Source organism: Sus scrofa, chromosome 15 (assembly GCF_054392235.1).
Source record: "Sus scrofa isolate SSC_HxYL_T2T_F1_AM1 chromosome 15, Sscrofa_HxYL_maternal_Yorkshire_Landrace_v2.0, whole genome shotgun sequence".
Lineage (NCBI taxonomy): Eukaryota > Metazoa > Chordata > Mammalia > Artiodactyla > Suidae > Sus > Sus scrofa.
In genome coordinates, this window is record NC_139397.1 from 141,605,857 (window position 1) to 141,633,315 (window position 27,459).

General features: G+C 36.4%; 1 protein-coding gene across 5 annotated transcripts in view; it reads left to right on the forward strand.

Moving 5' to 3' along the window:
• Nucleotides 1–24,846, forward strand: part of NYAP2 (neuronal tyrosine-phosphorylated phosphoinositide-3-kinase adaptor 2) — a 263,456-nt gene extending 238,610 nt beyond the window's left edge. For 3 of the 5 annotated variants that reach the window (XM_013984554.3, XM_085001315.1, XM_021076251.2), the window contains one exon: nt 19,314–24,846. In XM_013984554.3, the coding sequence (XP_013840008.3) occupies nt 19,314–19,541 (228 nt within the window). In that variant the 3' untranslated portion in view covers nt 19,542–24,846. Of the gene's footprint in view, nt 1–14,821; nt 16,877–19,313 lie in introns of those variants that run through there. The other 2 variants (XM_085001316.1, XM_021076255.2) reach the window with 1 other exon arrangement.
• Nucleotides 24,847–27,459: the final 2,613 nt, after the last annotated feature.

Genomic DNA, 27,459 nt, shown 5'->3' on the forward strand with positions numbered 1-27,459 from the left:
TTCATGTCCTCTTAATCCTTAGACCAGCCAGAAGAACCTGGAAGGGTAGAGGAAAATTTCATCCTTCTCCAGAGATTGAATTAAGGAATTCTCTTTACTATCTAATTTAATTTAAAACAATATGTAAATATTCCAGATACATTGGTCATACATTTTCATTCGAAGAATGGAGTTTTGAAAGGTTACATTTTCTTTTCCAAGTCTGTTTTATTATTGGCTCTTACCTTTCCTCTAATTTGAGAGATGGCTTTGGCAGGCAGAAAGATGGCAAGTTGTAGAATCCATTGGCCTTGGCTTCAAACTTTTGTGCTTCATCACCTGGCTTTGAGACCTCTGTTTCCTCATCTGTAATATGGATACATTCACAGCTATCTTAGTACATTTAAGTGGAGACAGGAGTTGAGATCTCCTGCAAAGCAGCTTGTGCAGAACTCCATGTGCTATGATCTTCACTTTACCTCGTGGCATTTTCTCTTGCCATTTAAGTCTCTCCCACACACTCAACAAGTGCATGCATTCGTCAGTAGAGCTGCTCAGGAGTTTGTGTTTTAAGTTAGAATATCATTAGAAACCTCTAAATGCTGTTTTGATCAATAAAAGAAGTCTCTCCTTTTGGTAGATGAAGACCTCTCTGGCCGAGTGAAGTGTTGCTCAAATTTAGAAGAATGGAAAAAGATCTAGTTCTCTAAAAGCCTATCTTCTAGGACTGAACCAAGAGAGGGCAAGAATGTGAAGTTAATCCTGGGGCTGTATTACCCATAGCAAAGGGTTGCAATTTATTTGTACATTCTGTGCTATGATGAATGCCAGATATGGCTCTGCTCTCTTCTTATTCTGTTGGCAATAATTTGCATTTTTCTAGCGTTCTAGGGCTTAATTTTCTCAAGAAGCTCATTTTTATTTTAATGCAAGGAATTTTATGCTGAGCATAAATTTTTAAATGACAGAGATAGCATCTTATATGTATATAACTTTTTTATAGGGATATTATCTATTTCATTGACACCACATACTCAAATTGTAATAGAGATCAGCATTCCTATTTTGTAAAGTGGAAAGCTGAAGCTGTCCATAACTTCTCCAGTGTCCACACCAATGCAATTTTATTTTGTGAAAACTGGAAATGGACTGTTAGAAGGCTGGTGTTGGCTTTGTAATTCTGCACACACACCTTCATTTAAAAAAAATGTTATGTAAAGCAGTCGTCTCATCACTTACATTGTGTGGCATTGCCAAAATTAGATATATTTGTATCTTATCCACAGAAGTCTTTTTGAGGATAGGATATAACATGTTGGAAAATATCATTATAAGCCATTTCTTTCTAGATCCAGCCAAAGGCATGTTAAAAAATTGGATGGAACACAAGTTATCTAACAGCCATATACTTCTTTGCACTTTGTGTGCTTTTTTTTTTCTTACATTTGTGACTGTGTATTAGTTAGGTGAGTAGCAGAGCTGTTGTAAGAGACACAACCCAACATTTTAGTGTGTTTCCCTTAAAAAAAAAATATGTATCTTAGAGTCACAAATCCAACATGGCTGTTACTGGTTGATGGCTTTTCCTGAGTGTTGGGCAGACTTAGGCTCTTTCCAACTCATGGCTCTGGCATTTCTACAAGTCTCTGAGCCTTCTGCTGAATCCACCGTCTCAGGAAGACAGATGGGGAAAACAAGACAGCATTATGTGTGACAGATCTTTATGTGTCTGTCCTGAGAGACACCCCTACAGAATTCAGTCCCAAGGCCCTGTATAACTGCAAGAGAGTGGATACCCAATAAATAATTCTCGTATACAAAATGCATAAATTGTGATAGCAGTGACGGTGCAAAGCAGAGGGAACCATCCCAGAAGTGCCTACAGTCTATGGACTTCCTGATGTATTACTGCCTTCAGACAGAAGCTGTGCAACTTGGCAGATTCTAGAGTGAGATAGCAATTCCTTTCCCAGGTGGCTTGTCTTTGGGCAAGTGATTTAACTCGTCTGAGCCTCAGGTGTTTAATCTATGAAATATCAAGAGAAGGAAAATAAACAGTTGTTGGTCACATGCTCTTCTCCAGAAACAGTGCTATCTACATAATAGGAAATATTTACAATCTCACTGCATTCACACAGCCACCCCAAGTACAGGGCCATGCAGTATAAAACTTGAAAAGGGGAGCTGTGGGGTTCGTTTCCCTGAGTGAAGATTCTAGTTCCACCTACCTATCGGCTCAGTGATTTGGGGCATGTTTCTTATGCACAGACCCTCAGCTGCTCATCTGTACAATGAGGATCATACTCTCGAACTTCTAGATGAGGGCAAGGAGCAAGTCGGCACACACAACGCATCTGAAAGAGCACCAGACACATCACATGTGCTCAGTATAAGTTAGCTGTTGTTAATGTGTTTAGCACCCTAATTGTCGTGAGAACTGCCAAGAGACATCTTTCCGAACCCACTGTTCTTTGGACAGATTGAAAGAGGCAAACCACTCAGTCGTGGGAAGTATGGTTCTGAGCTTGAGCACTCTTCTTTATAAACCAACTTAGAAAAACATTTATGTTGATTGCATTAGAAAAACAAAGTTAGGAGTTCTTGTGGCTCAGCCAGTTAAGAACATAGTCTCCCTGAGGATGTGGGTTCGATCTCTGGGCTCCCTTAGTGGGTTAAGGACCCCGTGTTGTCGCAAGTTGCGGTGGAAGTCACAGATGAAATCTGGATCCGCTGTGGCTGTGGCTGTGGTGTAAGCCAGCAGCTACAGTTCCCAATCAACTCCTAGCCTGGGAACATCCATATACAGCAGGTGCAGCCATAAAAAGAAAAAAAAAAAAGTTAATTAAATATTGGACTTAAGGAAGATATTCCAAGAAAATAAAATTATTAAAATATATTACTTCTTTATCAGGTAACACTAGGGTCCTAGGTATAGCCATCAGAAAGTATAAGGTCTTTCAGAACTAATGTATGAATGAATTATTCTACTAGAATGTAGCAAATGCATTTAGAATTATCTTTATATTGACAAGTGTGAGGAGCCATGGGAAGAGCGGTTGAAATGGGGAAGAAGAGATGAAAGTTAATAGAAGAATTTTTTTAACCACCTTGATTCCATTTGAATCTTACTGGTAGCTACCTACACACTATTACAAAACACTCATATCCTCATACTTATCCTTTGTCTTTTTGATTTTCATTTTTCCCTCGTGTGTATTTTATTTAATTTTGTTTTATTTTTTATAAATTTCTGCCGTACAGCAAAGTGTTCCAGTCATACATACCTATATACACATTCTTTTTCTCATACTATCTTCCATCATGCTCCATCACAAGAGATTGGATATAGTTCCCTGTGCTGTACCGCAGGATCTTACTTGTATTTTATTTCTCAGTGGTTTATTGGTCTAAATCTGGACAAGAACTGGGGAGAAGAAAGTTGGTCATGGTTTTCATGGAAGCGTGGACTTGTGATGTTTTGTTAGCTACTTCTTTGGGCTCTTAGAAACTGAGCCCCAAATAGCACATGCCAAGAGGGGTTCCTCATATTTTCAAGAGGAGCAAGTATTTACCTTCTTGGACATCTTGACAACTAGCAGTCTTGGTTGAGAGAAACTATCTTTTAATTTGAATCAGAAATGCCGTGCGCAGCCGCAAGCTGGAGAGAACCCAGGGTCCTACCAGGGAGTTTTGCCAACGAGATCATGAAAGCAGATATGGCTATAAGGTGCATATGTTTCAGTGCACCCTGAGTTCTGTAGACATAGGTCTGTTGACAGTGGAAACCCTTTGACATTCTAAGAAGATAAATGACATGATGAAAACCGTTCTCTAAGAACAAATAAATAGTAGTCAGAATTTCCTCCCCATTCTCCTTTTCCTTCTCACTGTTCCCAGCATTCTCCCTCTGTTGACTCCCTTTCCTCTCTCCGAAGCTCCTAAATGAAGGGCGTTATGATGGAAAATGCTATAGCGACTTGGGAACTAGGGTAGAAAAATATGGTGGAAGCACAGGAAGAATCCTAGAATAATTTCCAGCAAGGACTTTATTTTTATTTTATTTTTATTTTTTCCTCTTTTTATGAAAAAAAAAAAAAAAAAAGCAACGTGTGGAAGTTCCTGGACTAGGGGTCACATCAGAGCTGCATATGCAAGTTTCTGGGCTAGGTGATGAATCAGAGCTGCAGCTGCCAGCCGCAGGTACTGCCATGGCAGCACCAGATCCGAGCTGCATCTGTGACCTTCACTGCAGCTTGCGGCAAGGCCAGATCCTTAACCCACTGAGCCAGGCCAGGCATCAAACCTGAATCATCATGGAGACGACTCTTGGGTCCCTAACCTGCTGAGCCACAATGGGAACTTCTCAGCAAGGACTTTATTGCTTTAAGTCTCAGCTTTGATTCCACTTCTGAGCATAATTTGGTCCTTATGCATAGTGGAGAATGATACTGCAGCCCATAAATGATTCTTTGCCAGGGAGGTGCTGAAAGAGTGTATGTTTTTCACAACTAGAGAAGCTTTTTGAGTATTAATTTAGAAACAGCATTTTTTAATGAGCTGGCATCCTCAATGGTTATAACATTAATGGCCATTTCATAAAAAACATTCTTCTAGTTTTTGAACTTGAGCAAATGCCATCAAATTACCCTCCTGAGAAGTGAGTTAACAGAGCATAAGAGCCTTTAATTCTGAAAGTTAGATTTCAACTTGAGACTCAACTGGAAGCCTTTGTTTGGGGCTGGCCTCTCCCAGCCAGTGGTTAGATGAGTCCATGATACCTGGCTTTTAGCTGCTCTGAAGGGTGTCTTCTTGGCAAGTAAGTAAATTGCCTGGGGAGCAGGAGAGAAGATGTTGAGATGGAGGTTTTGAATTAGGCAGCAAGGAAGGAGGAACCTATCTTTTGAATTCTTGGCTTGGTAGGTCATGAGCTAAGAATCTACCTGCTCTTGGAGTTCCCGTTGTGGTTCAGTGGTTAACAAATCCGACTAGGAGCCATGAGGTGGAGGGTTCAACCCCTGGTTTTGCTCAGTTGGTTAAGGATCTGTCATTGCCGTGAGCCGTGGTGTAGGTCAGAGACGTGGCTCGGATCCCATGTTGCTGTGGCTCTGGTCCCTATGTTGGGAACCTCCATATGCTGCAGGAGCATCCCTAGAAAAGGCAAAAAGAAAAAAAGACAAAAAAAAAAAAAAAAGAATCTACTTGCTCTTAAGTTGATTTTGGGTTTCTTGTACAGGTGTTCATTTTTTCCTGCCTTTCCATACCCAACCCATGAAGATTTGGATGAATCTGGCTAAAAGGAAAATGGCCAACTTGTTTTGAGGAAATCCAGTTATAATTAGAGTCCAGTTATAAATCCGTGTCATGTTGAACATAAGCAAACTGGAGCCCACTTAGTTTATGGGCAACATTACAAGGGTTATTTTGATTACTTAGGACGTAAGTGCCGGTTTTGAGTTAGGATGAAATGTCTCAAACTTTAGGTCAGTGTGGCTCAGTCTTGGAATCACAGAATGAAGGAAAATTTATGAGAGTAAAGTTAGGGAGACATAGACCCCAATGCCTGCAGCTGCCTAGGAGGCATTGGAAATGAGTACTTTCTCACTTTGATAGAATCGAGACACAATAATTTTCTACCAAATGAAAAGATTTATCACTAGTGAAATGAAAAATGTCACACTGGCCCTTGGCCTCAGCATTGAATTACATGGGACCAAGTTGAATTGGAAAGACAAGACTGTTTAAAGAGAGTAGAGTAAACAGCCCTGGCCAGTGGTTTGCCCTGTTTCTCTGATTTTTCAAGAGAAGCCAAAAATCGAGGTGTTCTTATCCTCGCCCTCTCCTCCCCCCTCTGTTTCTCTCTTCATCTTTCTCTCCCTGTCTCTCTCTCTTCCTATATAATCTACTGATTTTTTTTTTCATATTGGTTCCAAAAATTTAAATGCTGTGCATTTTATACAAAATACACCTGTGAGCCCAATGCAGCCCTGCATTTCACAGTTTGTGCCCTTGGGTCCTGAGCCCCAGATGAGTGAAATGACTTGCCAGAGCTAATAAACTGTGATCCTCAGCTTGCTTCTCATTCTGCAACAAAGTTATGCTTGTTTTGAGCCATGCATGCATTCTCGTGGAGAAAAAAATACATATTTCTTATACCTTCCCAGCTCTATTCAAAGCTGTAAGACCTGAAAACAATTGGTAGCTCTGCTGGTGATTAAAAAGGCCTGTTCCTTGAGGATTAGCTTATTCTGCTCTCCTCTGAACCTCCCTCTCTTTTGCCAGAAAAAAAAAAAAAAAAAAAAAAAAATGCTTTTGGAGATGTGACTGTGGTCAAGTCCATCTGCACTATTAAAAACCAATATTTTGTAATGAAATTAGACTTGAAATTAAATTAATGCTAATGTAAGTGATTAAGAGAGTATACTTAGCGAAAAACATCAAGACATTTGTTGTAATTGAATTTTATCTTGTAATACTGTCTGCTCCTTCAGGGAATGTCTTTTTAGGGCATCCTACTAAGAAAGTTCTTGCTCATTTAAAGACATAAATTAATTCTGAAACCTGCTCAGAGGTTTGTTTTTTTTTTCTTTATTACAATTAGTTTAATCAGTTAACGCTGAAATTGTATCTGTAGTCATCATTAGGTTTAATTGCTGGAGAATATGTTGTGCCTTCTGTATTGGAAAGAATGTATTACAATTTTTCTACAGTCTTTTTACTCTCCAAGGTAAAAATTCATAATCATAAAATAGTAAAGAGGCACATCAAGTTACATATACATGTATGTAAGATTATACATGGTCCTGCTTGCAGTCAGAGACATATCATATTTTTGACTTTGGATATGAATCAATTTCCTTTGAAAAGCCTTATTTTGTACTTTGACATAGGAATGTCATGTATCACATTGTATATCACTTATGCTTATGTTAGTTTCTACAACTCTATATAGATTTTAATGCAGCAACACTGCTTGGAGGCAATTTCAGACACTGGAGAACTATATCAGAAAGCAACTCTTTCTCATGCGATATTATCATTTTTCACAGTCACTGCATTTTCTGAATCCAGAAATTTACATCTGTATGTACGCTTTGTATGCATGTATGGAGACACATCTACCACACCACTCGCACCTGGATGGATGGTACCTTATTGGATAAATAAGTTTCCATTGTTTGATTGATCATAGTCTTTTGCCAGAGAATGTGTACCAAACCACATGCAATCGTCAATTTGCATTTTGTGTTTCTTCACAAGAGGTACAAAATTAACATCCTATTTTGACAGCTTGCTTTGCATTTAGCTGTCATCTTCTAATATAAAAATGTGATATATTTAAATGTTTCAAACCTTTATTTTTCTAGATATTGAAATTTTCTTCTCTAAAATTCTGCAAGAGTGAAGAATTATAAAATGATACATTGTTGTACTTAGCATCTTCTTCCATGGTGGTATGAAAACCATTCCTGGTCTTTTTCCTTTATGCAGCCTTTCTTGGACTTTTTTTTTTTTTTCCTAATGTTATTCATTGAATCAGCTAACACTTTTGTGCAGCTCAGTCAAGGGATGCTAACACTGCATTATACCTGTGAATATTCTTGGAGATGAATAAATATGTGTAGAAGGACTAGTATATTTGCTACCATGAAACTGAGGAAAAGGTGCTTATTGAAATGAACTTGAGCTGTGGTTGGTGAAGTTAAAAAGAAAAATATCTTCAGAGGCACTCCCTTGGTGACATACCAAGAGCAGATAATGTATCATCAACACACAATTATATGGAAGCACAACCAGTTTGAAAGTGAAAAGAGATGAAGATAGTCTTATAGCAAGAAAGGAACCATTGTTCTTATTGTTATTGAAATTGTTATCATTTACCACTTGGGCACATCTCCTAAAGGGTGCACCATCCATTAGATGTTCTGGTAATAACTTCTTCAAAAAGGAAGCCAGAAAGAAGGTAAAGTGAAGACAGAAAACTACCTTTGCATTTTAACCCTGGGATATTAAATATAATCAAGAAAAAATATTCTGGGACCTTATGAATGTATTCTTGTGGGTTAGAGGCAAGGAACCTGAGCTATTGATAGAGGGTCTGACCCAGGGATGGAGATTATTGTGTTCTGCTCTATTAATAATTCCCTTTGTGAAGTTCCATGGTGGCTCAGTGGGTTAAGGATCTGGTGTTGTCACTGCTCTGGTCCAGGTTGGATCCCTGGACTGGGAACTTCCACATGTCATAAGCATGGCCAAAAAAGGGAAAAAAAAAAATCCCTTTCACACCCAGTATGGAATCAGTCTATAGAGATTGCTAAGTGAGTTTTAACCTCTTCTGAACTTGACTTTCTCATCTAGAAAATGGTGATCACAGGGTTATTGTGAGGCTAAAGTTAAATGAAGCAGGCTGAAAGGTCACACAGTGCCTTGCCCACTGAGAGGACATGCTATGGTTCTTATGCCCATGATCTTGATAATAGGAAGATAAGAGGATGGTTTGGTGACAAATATAACAAATAATAAGTTCAAAGTGTCGCCCCTCCACCAAAGTTTCGATAGTTTATAAATCCTCTAATCCTTTAGTCTTTCAGAAGCAAACGACCATATTTTTTCAATCCAACACACTTTCCCATATTACTAGCTTTATGAAGTGAAAGTAGCCTAACGATTGCGTGTGTGCGCGCGCGCATGTGTGCTTCCAAGGTGGGCCAGTTTAATCATAATTAGCTGTGAGACAATCTGGTGTAATGATAAGGGCACAGACTTAAGCATTTCTTATATTTAGTCTTTTTTTAAGTTTTATTGAAGCAGAGTTGATTTACAATGTTGTGATAATTTCTGCTGTATAACAAAGTGATTCATTTATACATATATATAGACATCCATTCTTTTTCAGATTCTTTTCCCATATAGATTATCACAGAGTATTGGGTAGAGTTCCCTGTGCATTCTATGGTATATTTAATCTTGAACTCCAATTCTAGTTCTGCTATCTATTAGGAATACGACACTACGCGTATTAGGTAAGCTCTTCAAGTCTCAATTTATCATCTAACCAATAGCAATAAGACATGATTATACAGTTAATAAGGTCTAAAGGAATTGTTATATGCTAAGTGCCATTCGAGTGTCTGGAACGTGGTTTACGTATAAAAATCATGGTTGCTGCTATTATTGCATCATTGATGTTCTTACAGTTATTACTTAGATTGTGACAATCCTTCATTCCAAAGTCACTTGATAAAAGGTGACTATAACTTGCTAAGTTATTTTTGAAATTTAATAAAATCATTCAAGAATGTTTTGAGATAATTCCTTGAGATCAATTTCAAGACAAGAGATTTTGTTAGTTTTAGCCTACTATTTTTTTTCAGTGACATTATTGACACATATATTCTTTCAGCCAAACTTTTAAATTTTGTGTTTTTGAAGCCTCTAGTTTTCAAGCCTATAATTTAATCATACATGTGTGATCCATATGATTATGCACAAATATACATAAAAATACATACATATACATATAAATGTATGGTTCATAAACATGTATGTATGTACTCAGACGTACATGCATGTTTATGAATATATATGAAATGTATGTATGTATGTGGATTTATGTATGTGTTTGCATGTGTATATGGTCAGCTTATGGACAGCCTTCAAAATAGACTTTTATTTTCTTTTAATGAAATGCAATGATTCTTTTAAACATCATTATTAATGTTTCCAAAGTGAAACACTTTAGAAGACTTTGACATAATATATTGCAACCTGGAAGACAATATTTGTTCAATATATGCATCATTTGAAGACAAAATGAACAGTATTTTTTTTTTTTTTTGCAAAAGACTGAGAGTGTATATAGTCTATTCGTAGAGAGTTATATTTCAAGAAAATAATGGTTACACCAGGGGAATTTGAAGATGTGAAGTACAATTTTTTCATCTAGACATTATTTTCCTTAAGGTAGAACTGATATACATAGTCTAATGATTGAAAGTTTTATAAAGAGTTATTTAAGATACATAAAATGCACAAAACGATTCTGCTTATTTTCTTGTTTGCTTCTTTTGGTAGCAGAACGCAGTGCTAATGATGTGGATGAGTCCCATGCTGCCATGGGAATGGAAAATAGCTTAACTTTTTCTGGAAGACAATAGATTGTATCCGTATCAAAAGCCTTAAAATATTTTGACCCTTTGACTAGAGAACTACTGTCTGGGCAGCTTTCTGAAGGAAAAAAGTCATAAGATATTGAAACATTATTTATAGCATATAAGAAATGAAAGACAACCAAATGCAAGCAATTGTAAAATGACTGAAGATATTTGTAATGAATAATTTTTTATCATCATGTCTTGAAAAAAGTATTTAACACTCAAATAAAAATGAGAAAAATGTGAAGATATAATAATACTGTATAATCCCAAATTTTAAAAAAGATACGGCATATGTGTATATATACATATATAGTGTTTACATATATATATACAAACATGAGATATCACAATGTATATATTATTTATGTGGGGAATATTCCACATTTCTTGTATGGTGGTATCACAGATAATTTTTACTTATTATATTACCTATTATCCATATTTTGTATAGCAGGCATAATTATTTTTATAATCAGAAAAACGTGAAAAATTTACCTCTCAAACAAGCCACTTTGAAACCTTATCTCAATGAAGCTTTAACTATTGAAAGAATAGTGGGATCTCTTGGGGAGTACTAACTCAGGATTCTAGGGCTACAAAAATAGTGTAAACAAGATTTCTGCTTTTCAGAAGTTCAGAATCTTGTGCAAAACTCATAGTAAACACAATATTCACGACATGGTGTGAGGGGCTGCCAATTTCAGGAAGCAATGATGAATGAATAAAAGGCAGGCCAGCAATAAGCAAGCATGGCTGTTAGAGTCGTAGGTGATCAGGCAATGGATTCTTGCTGTGTTTAGCTCAACTTTAAAAGCATAAGTGGGATTTCACACAAAAGAGGAGTCTGCAGGGAGGAAGAGAGTTCCAGAATGAGGAAAGAGCTTGAGCTAAAAATGGGAGCAAGTAGAATGCTTGTGGTGTTGGATGAGTTTTGTGTAGTCAAGTATGAAGTAAATAGCTGGGCAAAATAAATTAGCCAGAAATGACAACATTGAAGTTCATTGTGATGGACCTGGACCATTGCCTGCTTTCTGTAGGTAAAGGGGACCAGTTGAGTTAACATGATTTTGTGGTGGCTTCACAGAGAGCGCTTGGGCGGTTGTGTAGATGGTGAATGAGAAGTAGCCCATCTAGAATACTAGAAGCAATCTCAGTCGTCTGGGAACTGAACCAAGAAAGTGATACTGGAAATGTAAAGAATGATGACAGACTTCAGAAACATTTATGGAATAGAATTACCTGCTTTGGGGCCATTTGAATGCAGCTGACTGAGACCTACCTTATTCAGCAGCTAGAGTCAGAATGTCTGAGTATAGTGCCTAAGAATTTGATATTAGCAAACTTCCAAGGAACGTTGGAGGCATACTGAGGTTTCTGGAGCATCAGTGTGTCACTTAATCCAGGCCAAAGAGTCAAGGATTCTGAGACCCATCTTGAGACCCCCAAGGGTTCAAACACCCCAATGTCTGAAAGAGACATTTCCAGCTGCAGTGTAACACTCAGATTATGACTCAAATGCCATTGACATTTGGATGTCTTCCAAGGCTCAAAAGTGCCAGGAAGTATATTTTTTTTAGCCTTACACAATTTGGGACATTATTGGATTTAGCTGAATCAAAATGAAATTAAATCATATAATACATCAAAGATTTCAATAGCTCCTTTCCTGAAAAGGCTCAGAGAGCATTATATCTCTACCCATTTGTGTATTCATTCTTTCATGGCATGAATATTTCTGACATATTTCCTTGTGCTAAAGGCTGAGGATGTGGGATTAACCATAGTGCTCCTGTCTTCAAAGAATTCACAGTCTACTAAGGATGGGGGGGCTTATATTTTTGTGTCCACTTTGTAGTAGATGCTAAATTATTACATGAAGTTCTCCCAACAGACCTGATTATGTTTACTGTACGGATAAAGAAACAAGGTCTCAGGAAGATTAACTTGTCCCATGTCTTACAACTAACAGGTGGTAAAACCAGCCATAGCATCCATCTTATCCACCTTAGACTGTTGCCTAAGAAAGAAGGAAATCAGGAGTTCCTGTTGTGGCGCAGGGGTAACGAACTGCCAGGTATCCATGAGGACACAGATTCAATCCCTGGCCTCACTTAGTAGGTTAAGGATCTTGCACTAGTGTGAGCTGTGGTGTAGGTCGCAGACATGGCTGGGATCCTGTGTGGCTGTGGCTATGGCATAGGCCAGCAGCTGTAGCTCTGATTCCACCCCTAGCTTGGGAACTTCCATGTGCCGTGGGGTGCAGCCCTAAAAAAGACAAAAAAAGAGAAAGGAAGGAGGGAAGGAAGGAAGAAAGAAAGAAAGAAAGAAAAAGAAAGTCAAACCTGCACACAAAAATAGGATTATTATTACAAAGGGATTGACTGTATATTGGTGGGGCTTCAAAACAACTGTAACTATAGCTCAGTAGTTAAAACCAACCTCTGGCCTTGAAAATGACTTGTGACCTGGGTCTTAATTAAAGGAAGTCACTAGAAAACTAGAGTTAAATGTTTTCCTCATTTTTCAGGCAGAGTGGATGAGCAATCTATGTTAACTTGAAACTTTATTTTGTTTGTAGAGCCATGCAGTTGTAAAGCTTATTAACTTATGATTTAAATTTTTTTTGATGAGTGAGTTTTAAATAATTGATCATGTAATCAAGCACAGATATGTAAAATTAAATAGCATATATGGTTTAAAATGCCAACATTTGATGCTCCTCATTACATACCTGGCAGTTGATCAGAAGTTGTACACGGAGGCAGATCTTCACATCTAGAAAAAAGAAGAATGTGTGGTATAGCCATCATGTTGCATTCGAAAGCAAATCTGAAATCTAGACATGATGCCCATTTTATCAATATATTTATATCTCAAACCTAATGTAGACTCTCCGAAATAAACTCTGTAATTTCAGAGTATGCCTCAAGTGTATACTTGTCTAGTAATTTTTTCACAAAACATAGGTTCTAAATCAGCACTGCTGATAAATGAGGGAGCATTATAAAGACATAATTAAAAAAACAATCAACATATCAGAGTTAAAGATGAGAAAAATAGACAAAAAGCTGTGGAAAAAGCTAAAGCTACCCCAAGTGTGCTATCATTTCAAATAATGTCACAAGAGTTAAAAAGATAGGAACATTTCGTACATAATCTTTAATTCTCATGAAATCTCAAGCAAGAAAACCAGATAAATAACTTGTACAACATCACCAAAGTGAGATTAAAAGCCAGGATCAAATACAAGTCCATAGTCATCCTGGCTTTTCTGTTTTTGTGTGTGTGTGTGTGTGTGTGTGTGTTTATTTTTTTAAATAGTCCACATTTATGGTGTCTTTTTGTTTTGCACATTTATATTATATAGGTTTTTGTGGTATTTTTACACTTTTCTGTTCAAAAAGCTTCATTCTAGCCTTTACAAAAAAAAAAAGAGAAAAGTATTTATTTAGTCTGGAATCATCTTCCTGACCTTTAATTTATAATTTTCAAATTTGAATAAATGGTATTTATAAGTAATTGTAAAGTCACATGGATTATTTGTACCTTTTTGATATTTACCATAGAAAATATGTAGGTTGTGTCATCTCTAAATACTTTCAAAATATCAATTATTTTATACCAATACATATGAATCAATAGGTTGACGCATATATCAATACACAGAGGAAGCCTCACTCACTTGATATATCATGAGCAAGGAAGATGAAGCTGATCATTTGTTCTTTAATAACTAAGTAATAATTAGTGAATTTGCTGACAAATGCAGATACTATAACTCTATGTTATGTCAATTTCAAAAGGTTTATTAAGGGCTGGTGTTGTTGCCTATACCATCTAAAACTGGCACCTTCTTTCCAAAATAGAGTTGGAAAGGAAAAAAGAAATGTAATTCACTAAAATTATTTTTTTTAAGTTCTCAAAACAACTTTTATGTTTAAGTCACCAGTGTGACATATCACAGACAATCAAATAACCACTGCAGGTTATTAAAAGAAATAATTGACCTTGTATTAAATGTTCTATTTTTAGAATTTAAACCAGATTATCCACTTCACATCTTTAATTCCAACATTCCTCTTTTTTCTTATAATGATGAAATTGTAAAATGTGTAGTCCACATGCCCAGGTAATTTTCTCTATACTAATTTTTAGAGGGTTTTAAATCTAAGTCCCATCTTTTATGATTTAGCTAAAGGTCCATATGGTGCAAAAAACTTTGAAGTATATTCCAGTGTAGGTACCATGTCCTATGAATTAGTACTTATATAGGAATTACATAAAAGTTCAGAGAGATACATGACTTTTCAAAGTCACACAGCAATCAAGATCCCAATCAGGTCATTAATACCATTTTGCTCCCATCTAAAGAATGATACAGTTAAAAATATGGTCCCATTGTATTATTTTTTAAAATATATATATTTTTCAATTTTAGAATAGTTTTAAATTTATAGAAAAAGAATACACACAGGGTTCCTGTGCATCCCACGTCCAGTTTTCCCTGTTGTTAATATCTTACACGATCACGGTGCTTTTGTTACAGCCAATGAATCAGTATTCACACATTATTATTAAAACCCATGCCTTATTTGGATTTCCTCGGTTTTTATCTATCAATTTCAGGAGCTCTTCCAGGGTACCGCATTAATTAATTTCAGTCATCATGTCTCCTTTATCCTCTCTAGACTGTGAGCGTTTCTCAGACTTTCCTTACTTCGTACGACCTTGACGATTTGGAAGATTACTGGACTAGTATTTTGTAGAATATCTGTTGATTGGGTTTATCTGGTGTTTTTCTCATGGTTAGACTGGACTTAATGGTTTTGAGGAGGAAGAACACAGAGGTAAAAGCTCCCTTCTCATCACACATCAGGGGTGCATACATACCATCAGCATCACTTGTCGTTGTCCATCGCCTGGTGTGGTAGGTAGTGTCTGCCTGATTGCTTCACCATGGAGTTCATCTCTTCTCCTTTCTATTCTGTACTCTTTGGAAGGAAGTCACTGTGTATAGCTTACACTTAAGGGTAGGAAATTTATGTTTCCCCTTCTCGAAGAGGAGCTTCTCTTGATTGTATCTCCATGAAATTAGTCAAGAATATTTCCTCCATTGAATCTTAGGAAAAATCTTGTCCAAGATGTATGGACGTTCATAATAATTGAACAATTGTTTCACAATACATACTACTTGCATGTTTATTTTTTTATCTCCATCATGGTTTATACAATTAATTCATTTGGATTAAAAAAAGAAAAGAAAAAGAAACAGGCCACTTACTTAAACTGGAAGAATTTATTTCCTGGGCTTAGTTTCCAATTAATTGTAACTTGACTCACAGAGTTCTTTCAAGTACAGGCTGAAGTAGAATGGTATTTCACAGCCGAATTTGAATTAGATAGGAAGAATTTGATGATAAACAAAAAAGTGGGAAAGTCTAGATATCTTTTAAGTGTAGTAGTCTTAACACACCTGATACAATGACTAAACATACTATTTGTTATGTTTAAAGAGATGAATTAAAGCATAACATGTTATTATCAGAATGAAATATAATTTTGACACATTTGGGGGGTGGTTGGCCATTTCAATAGGCATAGAAGTAATACTGAGTTTAACTTGGGGAATTAAAAAGAATGTGCACCCTCCAGAAAGAAATACTCAAAAACACCTGTTATTTAAAAGTAAATATGAGAGGCAGATTTATCTCTCCCAAATAAATCTCATTCTCCATTCACTCATATAATAGTAACATACAATTTTGGGGGGATATTTTAAATGAGAAAAAAGTTTGATAGCAGATTAACATGGGAAGATTCTATACTGGACTCAACAGATTTGTTAAATGTTTGAAATTAAAAAGAATATTAATTGGCTATCTTCTAACAACCTGTATTTGAATGCTCTTAGAGTACCTTGCCCTCTTTCATGTATCGGTCAATGCTTTCCCATGGAATTTGTATTGACTTTACATCTGGCCCCCCAAAAAATATGCTTTGATATTGCAGAATCAGTCTGAAAAACAAGGCTGATTTTCTTCTACTAATGTTTTGAACCATTATATCTCAACCAAGTGAATATATATAACTATTCCAAAATAAAAAAATGTAAGAGCTATGAAAAATCATGTTTTATAACTTTGTATTCTTAAACTCCTATTCTTTAGGTTTAAAGAATGGCATGGGATGCTTATGTAGCATAAACTTCTAATTGACGGAAAACACATACTTATTCTAGTTAATGTAATGCATTTCTGAACCGAAATGAAATATAGTGAAATATATTGATGATATTATTGTCAGAAAAATCAGGAAAATTACAATTTTGTATTTGCATGTACTGATTCACACCCTAAAATACTGAAGGACATTAAATAATAAATGATTTAATGTTTGTTTGGGCAGGTGAATACAATGCAAATATTGAAATAATGCTGTAACAATCTTTCCTTAAAAAAGATTGGCGCTTTTGTGATTTCCTTGGAATGTGTAAAATTCAGTGAGGTTTTATTAAGAAAAAAATTATCTTGAAAGTTTTCTGAGAAGCAACAAAGACTGTTTAATGATGGTTGCTTCAATTCATTTCTAAAACCTTTATCGAGAGCTAAATGATTCTGTTCTGCATGTTGGGGCTACTGTGTTGGGTGTGATTTGGGGCCAGCCCTCTGGGAGTTCTGTGTTATAAATTCCATTTATAACAGTTTATAGTCACTCAATAAATTTTTCTTGTATTTCCACCAAAATAGAGTTACTGTATTTTTATTGCATAGATTATCATGTTATAAAATAGTATAAATCTTTTGAAAAATTTTCAAGCCACTAAGGCAATCTCCCGTTGGGACAAATACCTGTTGGTTGTTGTCCTGGAACTTTACTAGCATTTCACTTAAAAAGTGAACACCTGTGGCCAGGGCCCTGGGCTAGGGCTAGAAGATACCAAGAGGCACAAAACACTGCCCATCCTTTCAAGAACTTTGTATCAAGTTAAGCTTATTATATACAAGATATTTATCTACAGTTTCTTCTCCCAGAATCTAAGTCCAAGCCACTGATTTTGATTCATTTGATAAGTCCTTTTTATTCACTCATAAAGCTATAAATATATTCACGTATTTTTTATGGTTGTATTTGTGGCACAGGGAAATTCCCCAGCCAGAGATCGAATCTGAGCTGAATTCTTTAATGCACTGTTCCAAGACAGGGATCAAATTGGTGCCTCTGCAGCAACCGGAGCCACTGCTGTTGGGTTCTTAACCCACTGTGCCACAGCGGGAACTCTGATATTTGCATTTTTGAATAGCACCTGGAAATGGCAACACATACGACAATAACTATTAATACAACTTCTAAATAATATTCAGGAATTTCAGCATGCTGTAGTAAAAAGACTATTCACTTTGGAGTCAGACAATCTGAGTTTGATACAGATATGTAGCATATCCAACCTTGATCTCATTTCTTAAATTTTCTGAGACTCAGCTTTCTCGCTTGTGGTGTGTAGCTAAATCCTGACTTTCAGTGTGGCTGGGAGGACTTAACGTAACATATGTAGAACTCTTCCCATATGCTTGGCAGAGAGCAGGTATGGAAAACTGCTGCTAAATATTAGAATAATAATTCTTTTGCAATATTTTCCTGTTTTAAAAAATAACTTCACCTTCCTTATCCAATCTAATCCTTCTACCAACTTCTGAAATTTCAAATATTTTCAGTTTGGTTTTCAGATAAAGAAATTGAGAAGTAGTGTGACCAGTGGAAACTGGGCACATTCAGAATTCAAATCTCTGTCTTCTAGCTCAAGATCCTGTCCACTCTATAAATAATTAAGGATTGTGAGAATTCCGTTTCGCCTTGTTCACAACAAAACCTACCTGGCCAGCCTGGATGAGATATACACATCCCTGAAGTATTAGCTTCCTCATCTGTACATTCAGGACCTTGCACTGATTCATCTCTCCAGTCTTTTGCAGTTTTATATGAACTGCGAGAGTCAGTAGAGTGCAGTTATTAAAGGCACGGGTGTTGGAGATAAACCTTGGGTTCAAATCTTGACTCTGTCATTTGTTGGCTCTGTATGCTTAGGCAAGTCTTATTTGAATAATTGTAATGGGTTAATAAATGGCACTTCAAGGCATCATTGCTGTAAGAAATAAAGACATTAAACTGTGAAAAGTACTAAGAATTGGATCTGGTATAGAGTAAGTGTTTCACCTAAAAGTATTAGCTGATTATGTCCTAAAATTATACCATCAAATGTTGTGACTCCAAGTGAGTGAGCTATTTTGACCCTTCAAGACACGGAGTAGATTTGCTTACACAATTAAGTGTAAGCGTTCCCATCCTGGGTTCATGGCTCAATCATGCTACTGTTCTTCTGACACAGACACGACCTGCTAGATCTGTTCTAAAGAACAGTTAATGGTGGACATAGCCACGTACACCTGGGAGCAGCATTTACCTGTCCAGAAATATATGTGTGTGTGCAGTATGTTATGGTCAGCACTGAATCTTCTCCTGGTGAATCTGATGAACCTGTATGTCTGAAGTTCTGGAACGGATTGGAATCTGTGTCAGTATGATTGCAGGGGCCAGCAATTCTAATTAGACATTTGCTGAAGCAACAAAAAGTATAGCAAAAGTAATTATTTAAGTATTTAAATTCCAAGCATTAGTTGCACATTGAAACTCATCTTGGCAGATGGTAATTAAAAATCTTTATTCTACATACTATTTATAAACAAACTCATTTTAAGAATGAAAATGTTTATTAATATCTTTAAACCTATTACACTCATGTTAGATCTCACTGGAAAGTAATTCCAATAATTGAGCCTAGACATATTGGGATCCATAAGACAACGGAGTCAATGTAATAGTAATAGGTAAATATTTGGCAAATAGATTTAAAAATTTTTTTTAAAAAGGTTTTATTTCCATATCATCGACTTTTAGAACATATTGGTAAAATAGTCCTAAATTATTGTTTAATAATGTCAGAATGTTAAATAATTTAAATACAGATTTTATTTACAGTTTCCATGCTTTCATTTGGCTTTGTAAGAATTTCAAATATATAGAAACAGCTGACATTTTCAAAACAACTACAAGCACACTGCAAAAAATAAAACCTGCTTTCATTCCATTTTTTTTCTTCTGTATTCACTCTTTCTTTTTTGCTAGGTGGCATGCATGCAGTGGTTTCATGGAGACCATACAATGCTTGAGATGATTGAGAAAAAGCGTTGCTTGTGCAAAGAAATAAAAGCTAGACAGAAAACGGAAAAGGGCCTTTGCAAACAGGATAGCATGCCTATCCTACCCAGCTGGAAGAAGAATGCAGGTGCAAAGAAGTACAGCCCTCCACCCTATTCTAAACAACAAACGGTGTTCTGGGATACCGCTATATGACCCTGTGCAGAATGGCGTGAGCTCCACATTGCTTAACACGAAGAGGGAGGTCGACTCGGTCACGTGATAAGTAACTGTTACATATCTTCTCAGTCAGAATGGAATGCCAGCGCTTCCCTGGAAAACCCATGGGAAGCTGTGCCTATTAGCGGCAAGTTCAAGATAAAATGTGTATTTCCTTGCAATTAAGGCACACTTATTTATCACGGATTATTTTGAATCCAGAAGATATTAAGATGTAAATATTTTACTAGTTTATGGGTAACACCTGAAATGATACACATTATACGTATATAAATTACAGAAATATCAAGAGTTTTACTATATGATACAATTTCGGTATTAACTGGTTTGTTATCTCTTTTATATGTAATCCCTTGATGCCTTTTATTCTTAATTTTTGCATTTAACTCTCCTTTCTGCCCACATTTGGTTTCTGTACATGAGATCACACATAAATTATGTTCAATCACATATTATATGATCTGGTGCTAGGAATGTAGAGGTTGAATATCATATTTGTTAAGTACATCTGTTGCTTTGTAAGTTTTTAAGTGTTTGACAGGAGGGAAATGAATGCAAATGTGACATGGAAGTTGGATGTCCGCTTTATATCAACACCAATGTTTTGGCTACATTGGCTTTATAAGAGTTTCTCTTCAGTATCATCTTTTTTATACTAAGCAATGGTTAGTCAGACTCAAGAGAACATTGTTAGAATATACTGGGACATCCCAGCAAAAAACATTTCTTTCAGAAATGACTTTAGGGACATGTGTCCTTGCATCGTTGATGTGGTTGGAGGAGACCAGGGTTCACTGTGACAATGGAAGGAACAAGGAATTAAAGGCTAAACAGCATGACTGCTTACAAGAAGTTGGGACTAGTGGCATTAGAGCCACAGCAATCACTTTTTAAGTAACTTTTCATGTGTTTGTTTGTTTCCCCTGGAAAATGATCAATAACCATTCAACCAGATGAGTTTACATATTTCAGTACACTAAATGCCAAACTCCTCAAAATTTAGGTCCATCAATGGACTAGTATTTCATGTTAATTTTTCAAACTAGTTATCACCATGTTTTTGGGTTTTAATCTTCTGTGCATGTTCATTACACCCATTCTTCCTAATTATGATACCATGACCAAAGAATTACAACCAACTGTTTATTTTATTTTGGTTTCAAGGAGGAAACAGGAAATGCGGGGGATGGGAGATGGGGTGAATTCAATTTTAAGTGGTGGAAAAATTTAAGTTAAACAAATTATATATATCTTTTAAGAGTAACTTGTTAGTTGAATATAGATATCCCCATGGATGAATAAAAAGGAAACTATCACATATATTTTGTATATTTAAATGACTATTTATGCTTCCTAAAATTGACAGTATGGGATTCTTCTTTAACAATCAATTTAGTATTATATTTCTGAGAGAAAAGGTATGTGTTTGAAGTTATTGTCATAGTGGTTTTCCTTGTAAGGGTTTTGACAGCAATAGAAGAGTGCTGCTCAGTATAACCAAATATAACAGAAGGTAGGGAATTTTTGTAATCTATATTGCTACAGACCTAGTGATGCTTTACCAGTAATAGTTTCTTTCAAGCTTTTGAAATGTTATAAAATAATTTTTTAGTATTTTATAATTAATGTATATTTTGATGTCCAACTAGAATTCTGAAAGAATAAGGAAAATAAGGTAAGTGGGAGCATGTGTATCTGTTATGTATGTGTGTGAATGAGTACTCGGTGGGAGAACTGTATACCTAAAATGCTTATTGAAGTTTTAGGTTTTGCTTGTATAACTGAGATGGTTAAAAACAAAACAAAACAAAACAAAAAACAAAACAGCAGAGTCACAAGTACAGGAAATCATGCAGAGATCTTAAGTAGCTTCAATAAGTCCTGCTGCCATGTTTCATCAGTTATAGATTATGTTTCAAACCCAACAATCAATGGAGTACAAATCTAAGAGGTACGAACACATGTTAAGGTAAAAACAAAATTGAATTAAATGTGTTGATGATCCATGGTGTCATCCTGGTTTAAGTCATTATGACCACATATGCTCAAGGCAATGAATCAGACAGAAATAAACCATCAATTCTCAGCATCTTTGTGATGATCTTGATATCAGGCTCAGTATGATAATGATTGGATAATTCCCTTGAAATTGATATTTCGGTTGCATATGCAAGTGTATTTTTTAAATGCTGATCTTTCCCATGTCACTCTGAATTATGCAGAAGATTTTTTTAATGATGGCTACCGATAAAGAAGGAAACAGAGTTACTAAAATGATTTGTGTTGGATTCAGCCATTTCCACTGGTACTGCCAATCTCATGATGTTGCCAGTTTTCATCGGCTCCTTTTTTTAAGAGTTATTTTCTGAGAAGGGAGCTTGTTCAAAAATCTGAGTTTCGGCAACCATTTCCACTCGATTTCTCCGAATCTTGCCTTCAATGGGAAGTCATTGAAAGAGCTGGAAAAATGGCTTCATTAATATTTGACTCAAGAAATGGTATCCTGTGCCTATGCAACTGTCTATGGTGGCTTAGCCTATGTGGCAATAGCCATTCTATAATTAGTTGCCTCTTTGTGTAGTGTTTCCTTATGTGGAGAAAAAGAGGTCCCTGGGACAGAGACAAAAATAAGCTTACTCTCTGCTGGCCGCCAATCAGGATACTTCAATTTGAATTTCGTCAGATGATAAAATTTCCACCTAGAACACTGTGGAATTTTGATAAAGTTCACCTTTTCTAGCAGTGCCAAAGGACAAACCAAATCATGGCATGGTTATCAGGTTGAAAGGGCTCATACCTATAAAAAAAAATTATCTTTTCACAGCAAATTTTACAGAAACAGGATTTTATTGGCTATCAGAAGATGCTTTTCTATGGGAAAACCTCCTTAGAGAGACAAAGTTCTTTAGAATTGATGGTGTAGGTTGCAGACGCGGCTCGGATCCCGCGTTGCTGTGGCTTTGGCATAGGCTGGCAGCTACAGCTCCGATTAGACCCCTAGCCTGGGAAACTCCATATGCCGTGGGAGCGGCCCAAGAAATGGCAAAAACACACACAAAAAAAGAATTGATGGAAGGGAAAAATCTAATCCTGCATTTCTGTCTGATCGCAGAAGCCAGCACCTTCTACGGTATAACAGCAGTTCTCTGCATTAGCATTGACAACCTTTCCTTGTGTTTAGGCTGGTGAAGCAAGTTTGGAGTGAAAAATGATTGATTTGTGTAAAGGTTCATGTCCACCTATAAAAAAAGAGTGGTGAAAGTGAAGCAAAATACTAAGAGGTTAAAATCGGTCGTTTTAAATAATATACACATTCAAATACATGGTAATTGTCCGGATATAACCAGATAACAACCTCACTTTTCAAAATAAGGACTCTGAGACTTCGGAAATCCCCAGGTTCCAAACAGTTTTCTTTGAATGCTCCCGGAGAGTAGAAAAAGGTTTCTCTTACTGCGTTTTGGCTTAGGCCTCATCCTTACTTACCATGTGGTTTGAGTTTTATGAGTGAGTTTGGTGATCAAATTGCTAAAACGAAACACCTCTTTTGTTTTATTGTTTTCATTAAATAAGACATCAGAACAGTGCACATACGAGGCAATTGCAACATTACCTGGAGGTTAAGGTGAATCCCTTGCCGGAAGTAAGAAAAAGCTTGTAAGCTAAATATGGCTACCCAAGAAATGAAGAAAAAAATTTCCCATGATTTATGTAGGAGAAGGTTATCCAAGATAATTCACTCTAGCAAAGGACAGAATTCACAATTCATTATGTTCCAAATGTAAATGAAAATGAAAAAAAAAAATGGCACCTGCATATTCAAGATTAACTCATTAAATCTTCCTTGTGTGGGAAACTAGAGAGCTAACTCTAGAATGTAAACAGTTAATCCATCACTCCTTTAACAGTTCATTATTGAGCAGCTTATATATCAGTTATTTAAAAGCATTTCTGAAGCAACTGGCATTAAGCCTTCAGAAAGATGTGGCCCCTGCCTTCAAGGAACTTTATTATGCAATCACTAATATTTTCAAAACAAAGCCAGTTGTTTTTAAGAAGGTATACAATACCACATGTGTTTCACATCTCTATGTGTTTATATATGGTATTCTCTTTTTTTTTTTTTCAGATCAAGTGTATAGTCAAAATAAGATATGAAAACATATTAAAGTGGATGTCTAAGTATAAAATATGTTTCTGTGTAAACCTCTATATGTACTCATAGGATATGTACTGCTGTCTATGTAAATCAGTAAAAGGATAACCCATTTTGCCATGTGGAACTTGAACAGTATGGCTTGGGGTTTGGATTCATTGAAAACCCTTTGATATTTGGGTCAATTACATTGTCGCCAAATGTGTGTCATCTGGGAAAAACTATATGATTATATTTCCCTTTAAATATTACAAAGTTTCAAGTTTAAGGGGAAAACCTCTACAGAAATATCGTTGGCTGTATCTTGACCAGCCCTATCTGAAAATCTTTTTGAAGTTTTCCGTGGTTCCCAAATATGACTGGGTTTGCCCACCCTAAAAGCATCCGCATTTACACATGTACACACTCACATACAGTATACATACTGTATATAATATATATGAAAATGTTTAGTATGCACTTCCTTTGTTTGGAATTCCTTCGGTTAACATTTATAGTGTAGCAATTTGTGTAAAGTGCACTGTGATTATAACAAAAAAAGAAAGCACAGTAAAGTCACAGGTCTTGTTATCTTGCACTAAAAATGTGTTTACGTATTTAGCAATTGTATGTTTACTTTCTTGCTCTTTTCAAGAAATTGAAACAAATAGCTATTGAGAAACTGATATCAAATAATATGTTTTTTAGTGGATAATGGCACTACGTTTTTAAAAGACAGGGTTTTTAAAAGAAACCATTTAACATCCATTCCAGCGTAACATGTTTACCGTATCTAAAAATCTGAATGTCATATTGCATTTTTTCATAACTCATTAAAAATGTCAGGTATGTGCCTGAAAAGTTGTGCAAATAAGCATTAGATAACAGATTTCTCTATTCACGTGTTGTTAGCCATTTCTATATACATAATAATATAAACACTGATGTTTTAATTTCTTTTAATTTTTGTACTTGATTTTTTTAGGTAATATGTAATTATAAATGTACTTTGATACTACTGAAAGTAACCAGATGTTGTTTGAAAACAGATTGTTTTCTTTAGTGCATTGGCGATATTTTGCAATACTTTTGTGCTTATTTATTTGTGCTCCCGTGTAATTATAATAAAAGCAATAGTTTAAAGTAGTTGCCTTTGTCATTGCTGGTATTTATTTATCAAGAAACAAGATTGGAAAGAACTCTCTTTAAAAAAGTACACACATTTTTCCACGTCTCCAGTTTTCTATGAGATGGTATGTGTGGTGGAAGACGATTAGGTGAAAACCCGGACACTTCAAATTATGTATGTGACCCTCAATTGTCCCCGGTCACCATTTGGCTTCTGCTTCAAACAGATAATCCACTAAATAAGAAGAAACAGGAGTTCCTGTCATGGCACAGAGGAAGTGAATCCAACTAGTATCTGTGAGGATGCAGGTTCGATCCCTGGCCTCACTCAGTGGGTTAGGGATCCGGGTTGCCTTGAGCTGTGGTGTAGGTGGCCAACTCGGCTCGGATCTCCTGTTCCTATGGCTGTGGTGCAGGCCAGCAACTGTAGCTCCAATTCGACTCCTAGCCCAGGAACTTCCATATGCCATGGGTGCGGCCCTAAGAAAGAAAGAAAGAAAGAAAGAAAGAAAGAAAGAAAGAAAGAAAAGAAAAGAAGGGAACCTTTTCTTCAGGATGCACCTAATTCCAATTCAGTGACTCAGTGTGTGTCTAAAGTGTGCTGGAGGCATTTAAAGAAAAAAAATCCAACAATCCTATACTGGTATATGCAGACAAGGTATCTATTTAAAGGCTATGGAGCACATGCATTTAGTCAGTCATACATCTAGAATTAATCTTGTTTAAATAGAAAGCAAGTCAGTTTGTTGAATGTTACTGAGATGTCAGTAACTATAATGTTATTGAGCACCTGAAATCTCTAAGACAAGGTTCTGGGGCTCAGCAAGCTCACACAAAAAAAGTGCATTTGTAACAAAGTAGCCACCTTTCATAGTTTCTAATGGCTGTGACATCCAACGCTTATATCTTCTGCCCTATGTTCAATTTCAATGTAATTTACTATAATTCATAATTCTTCCCAAATTCTTTTCATATCCGTTCTTAAAATGAATCCAATGCTTTCCTGCTCTTTCGTTCCATTCCCCAAGCTACTCAAATGGTCTGTGTGCACTTTGTCCCTCGATCACACAAGAGATAACTAATCACACATCCCATTATCATCCCTCCAAACTTCATGCATCTCAGCTCATGACAAAAGTGCCCCATATTCTAAGTGGTCTCTTCTATTCTCCCAACCCTCACTGAAAATCATTGTTTCTAGGGGTTGCCGAGTCTAATTAATTATATTAATGCAAAGAAGTGAATAACTGGTAGAACAATGTGCATCCTCCTATGGCTATTTGCATTTGAGAAAATTCTTAGTAACAAGCACCAGGGACTGTCAGTGAAATGTTGCACAATGTGACAAACTAGGAGATGGGAGAAGTTTATACAAAGTCTTGCACATTATCACCTGAGATCTCATCCTCTAGGGCATTTGTTTTCAAACTTTGCTGTGTAGAAGAATCGTGGGCTATTTCTAAAACCTCCCAACATCCAGACAGCATCTGAGGGTGGTGCATAGGCTTTGGTAGTTTTTAAAAGCCCCCAAGTGATTTCAATATGTGGACAAAATTGAGAATCAGAGCCGTGGTTCTCAAACTTTAAAACACATGCTTATCATTGGCATAACTGGTGACCCTTCAGTAGAGTCTGAGATTCAGCTTCTCTCAAGGAACGATCCCAGGAGATACTGATGCTGCCTGCCTATAGACCACCCACCGAACAACAAGTCCCAGGCAACTTGCTTCTCTGCCTAGTGTAGGCAGCCTTTGGTACTGTACACTAGAGCACTGCTACTCACAGTGTACTTCACAGACTGACAACATAGAATCATGTTGAGATTTGTTAGAAATACAAAATCTTGAGCTCCATCCAAGATGGATCTTTGCAGCTGAGACTCTTGGAGCTCCTTTAGCATTTATCCAAAGTAGATAACTTATACTCTTAACTGATTCTTATGCTCAGTAAACTTGAAGAAGCATTGACCTGGACCAGTGTGGTTTCAGTCATAGCAGCATACTGCATTCATCATGGGAAATTTTTATTTTTGATTTACAATGATTTTTATTTTTTCCATTAGAGCTGGTTTACAGTGTTCTGTCAATTGTCTACTGTACAGCAAGGTGACCCAGTTACACATACATGTATACATTCTTTTTTCTCACATTATCATGTTCCATCATAAGTGCCTAAACATAGTTCCCAGTGCTATGTAGCAGGGTCTCATTGCTTATCCATTCCCAAGGCAATGGTTTGCATCTATTAACCCCAAATTCCCACAGATTCTGATTCTATCAGCCTGGTGTCAACCTGGACAAGTCTCCCTTATCCTCCTCCTTTCATCCTTTTTGCTTCCTTTCTCAGAACCTCCCAGGTGATTAAAATATGAAACCAGTACTAAGAAAGTTATTTTAGAGAATCAGCTCTGTTCCACACATTTAAATTCTGTCACGTTTCCCAGAAAAGAACATTTTACCCATAGGACAAAGTAACAAAATTGATCGTTTCATACTCCTCCTCATCAAAGTTACTTACAGGTACCTTATGGCTGAGAATGCAGTGGGAAGAAAGGTCCAGCTTTTGGTTAAATTAATTCCACATGGCTGTATACCCATCTACCACCTGATGAAGTCAATGCTCTGTGAGATC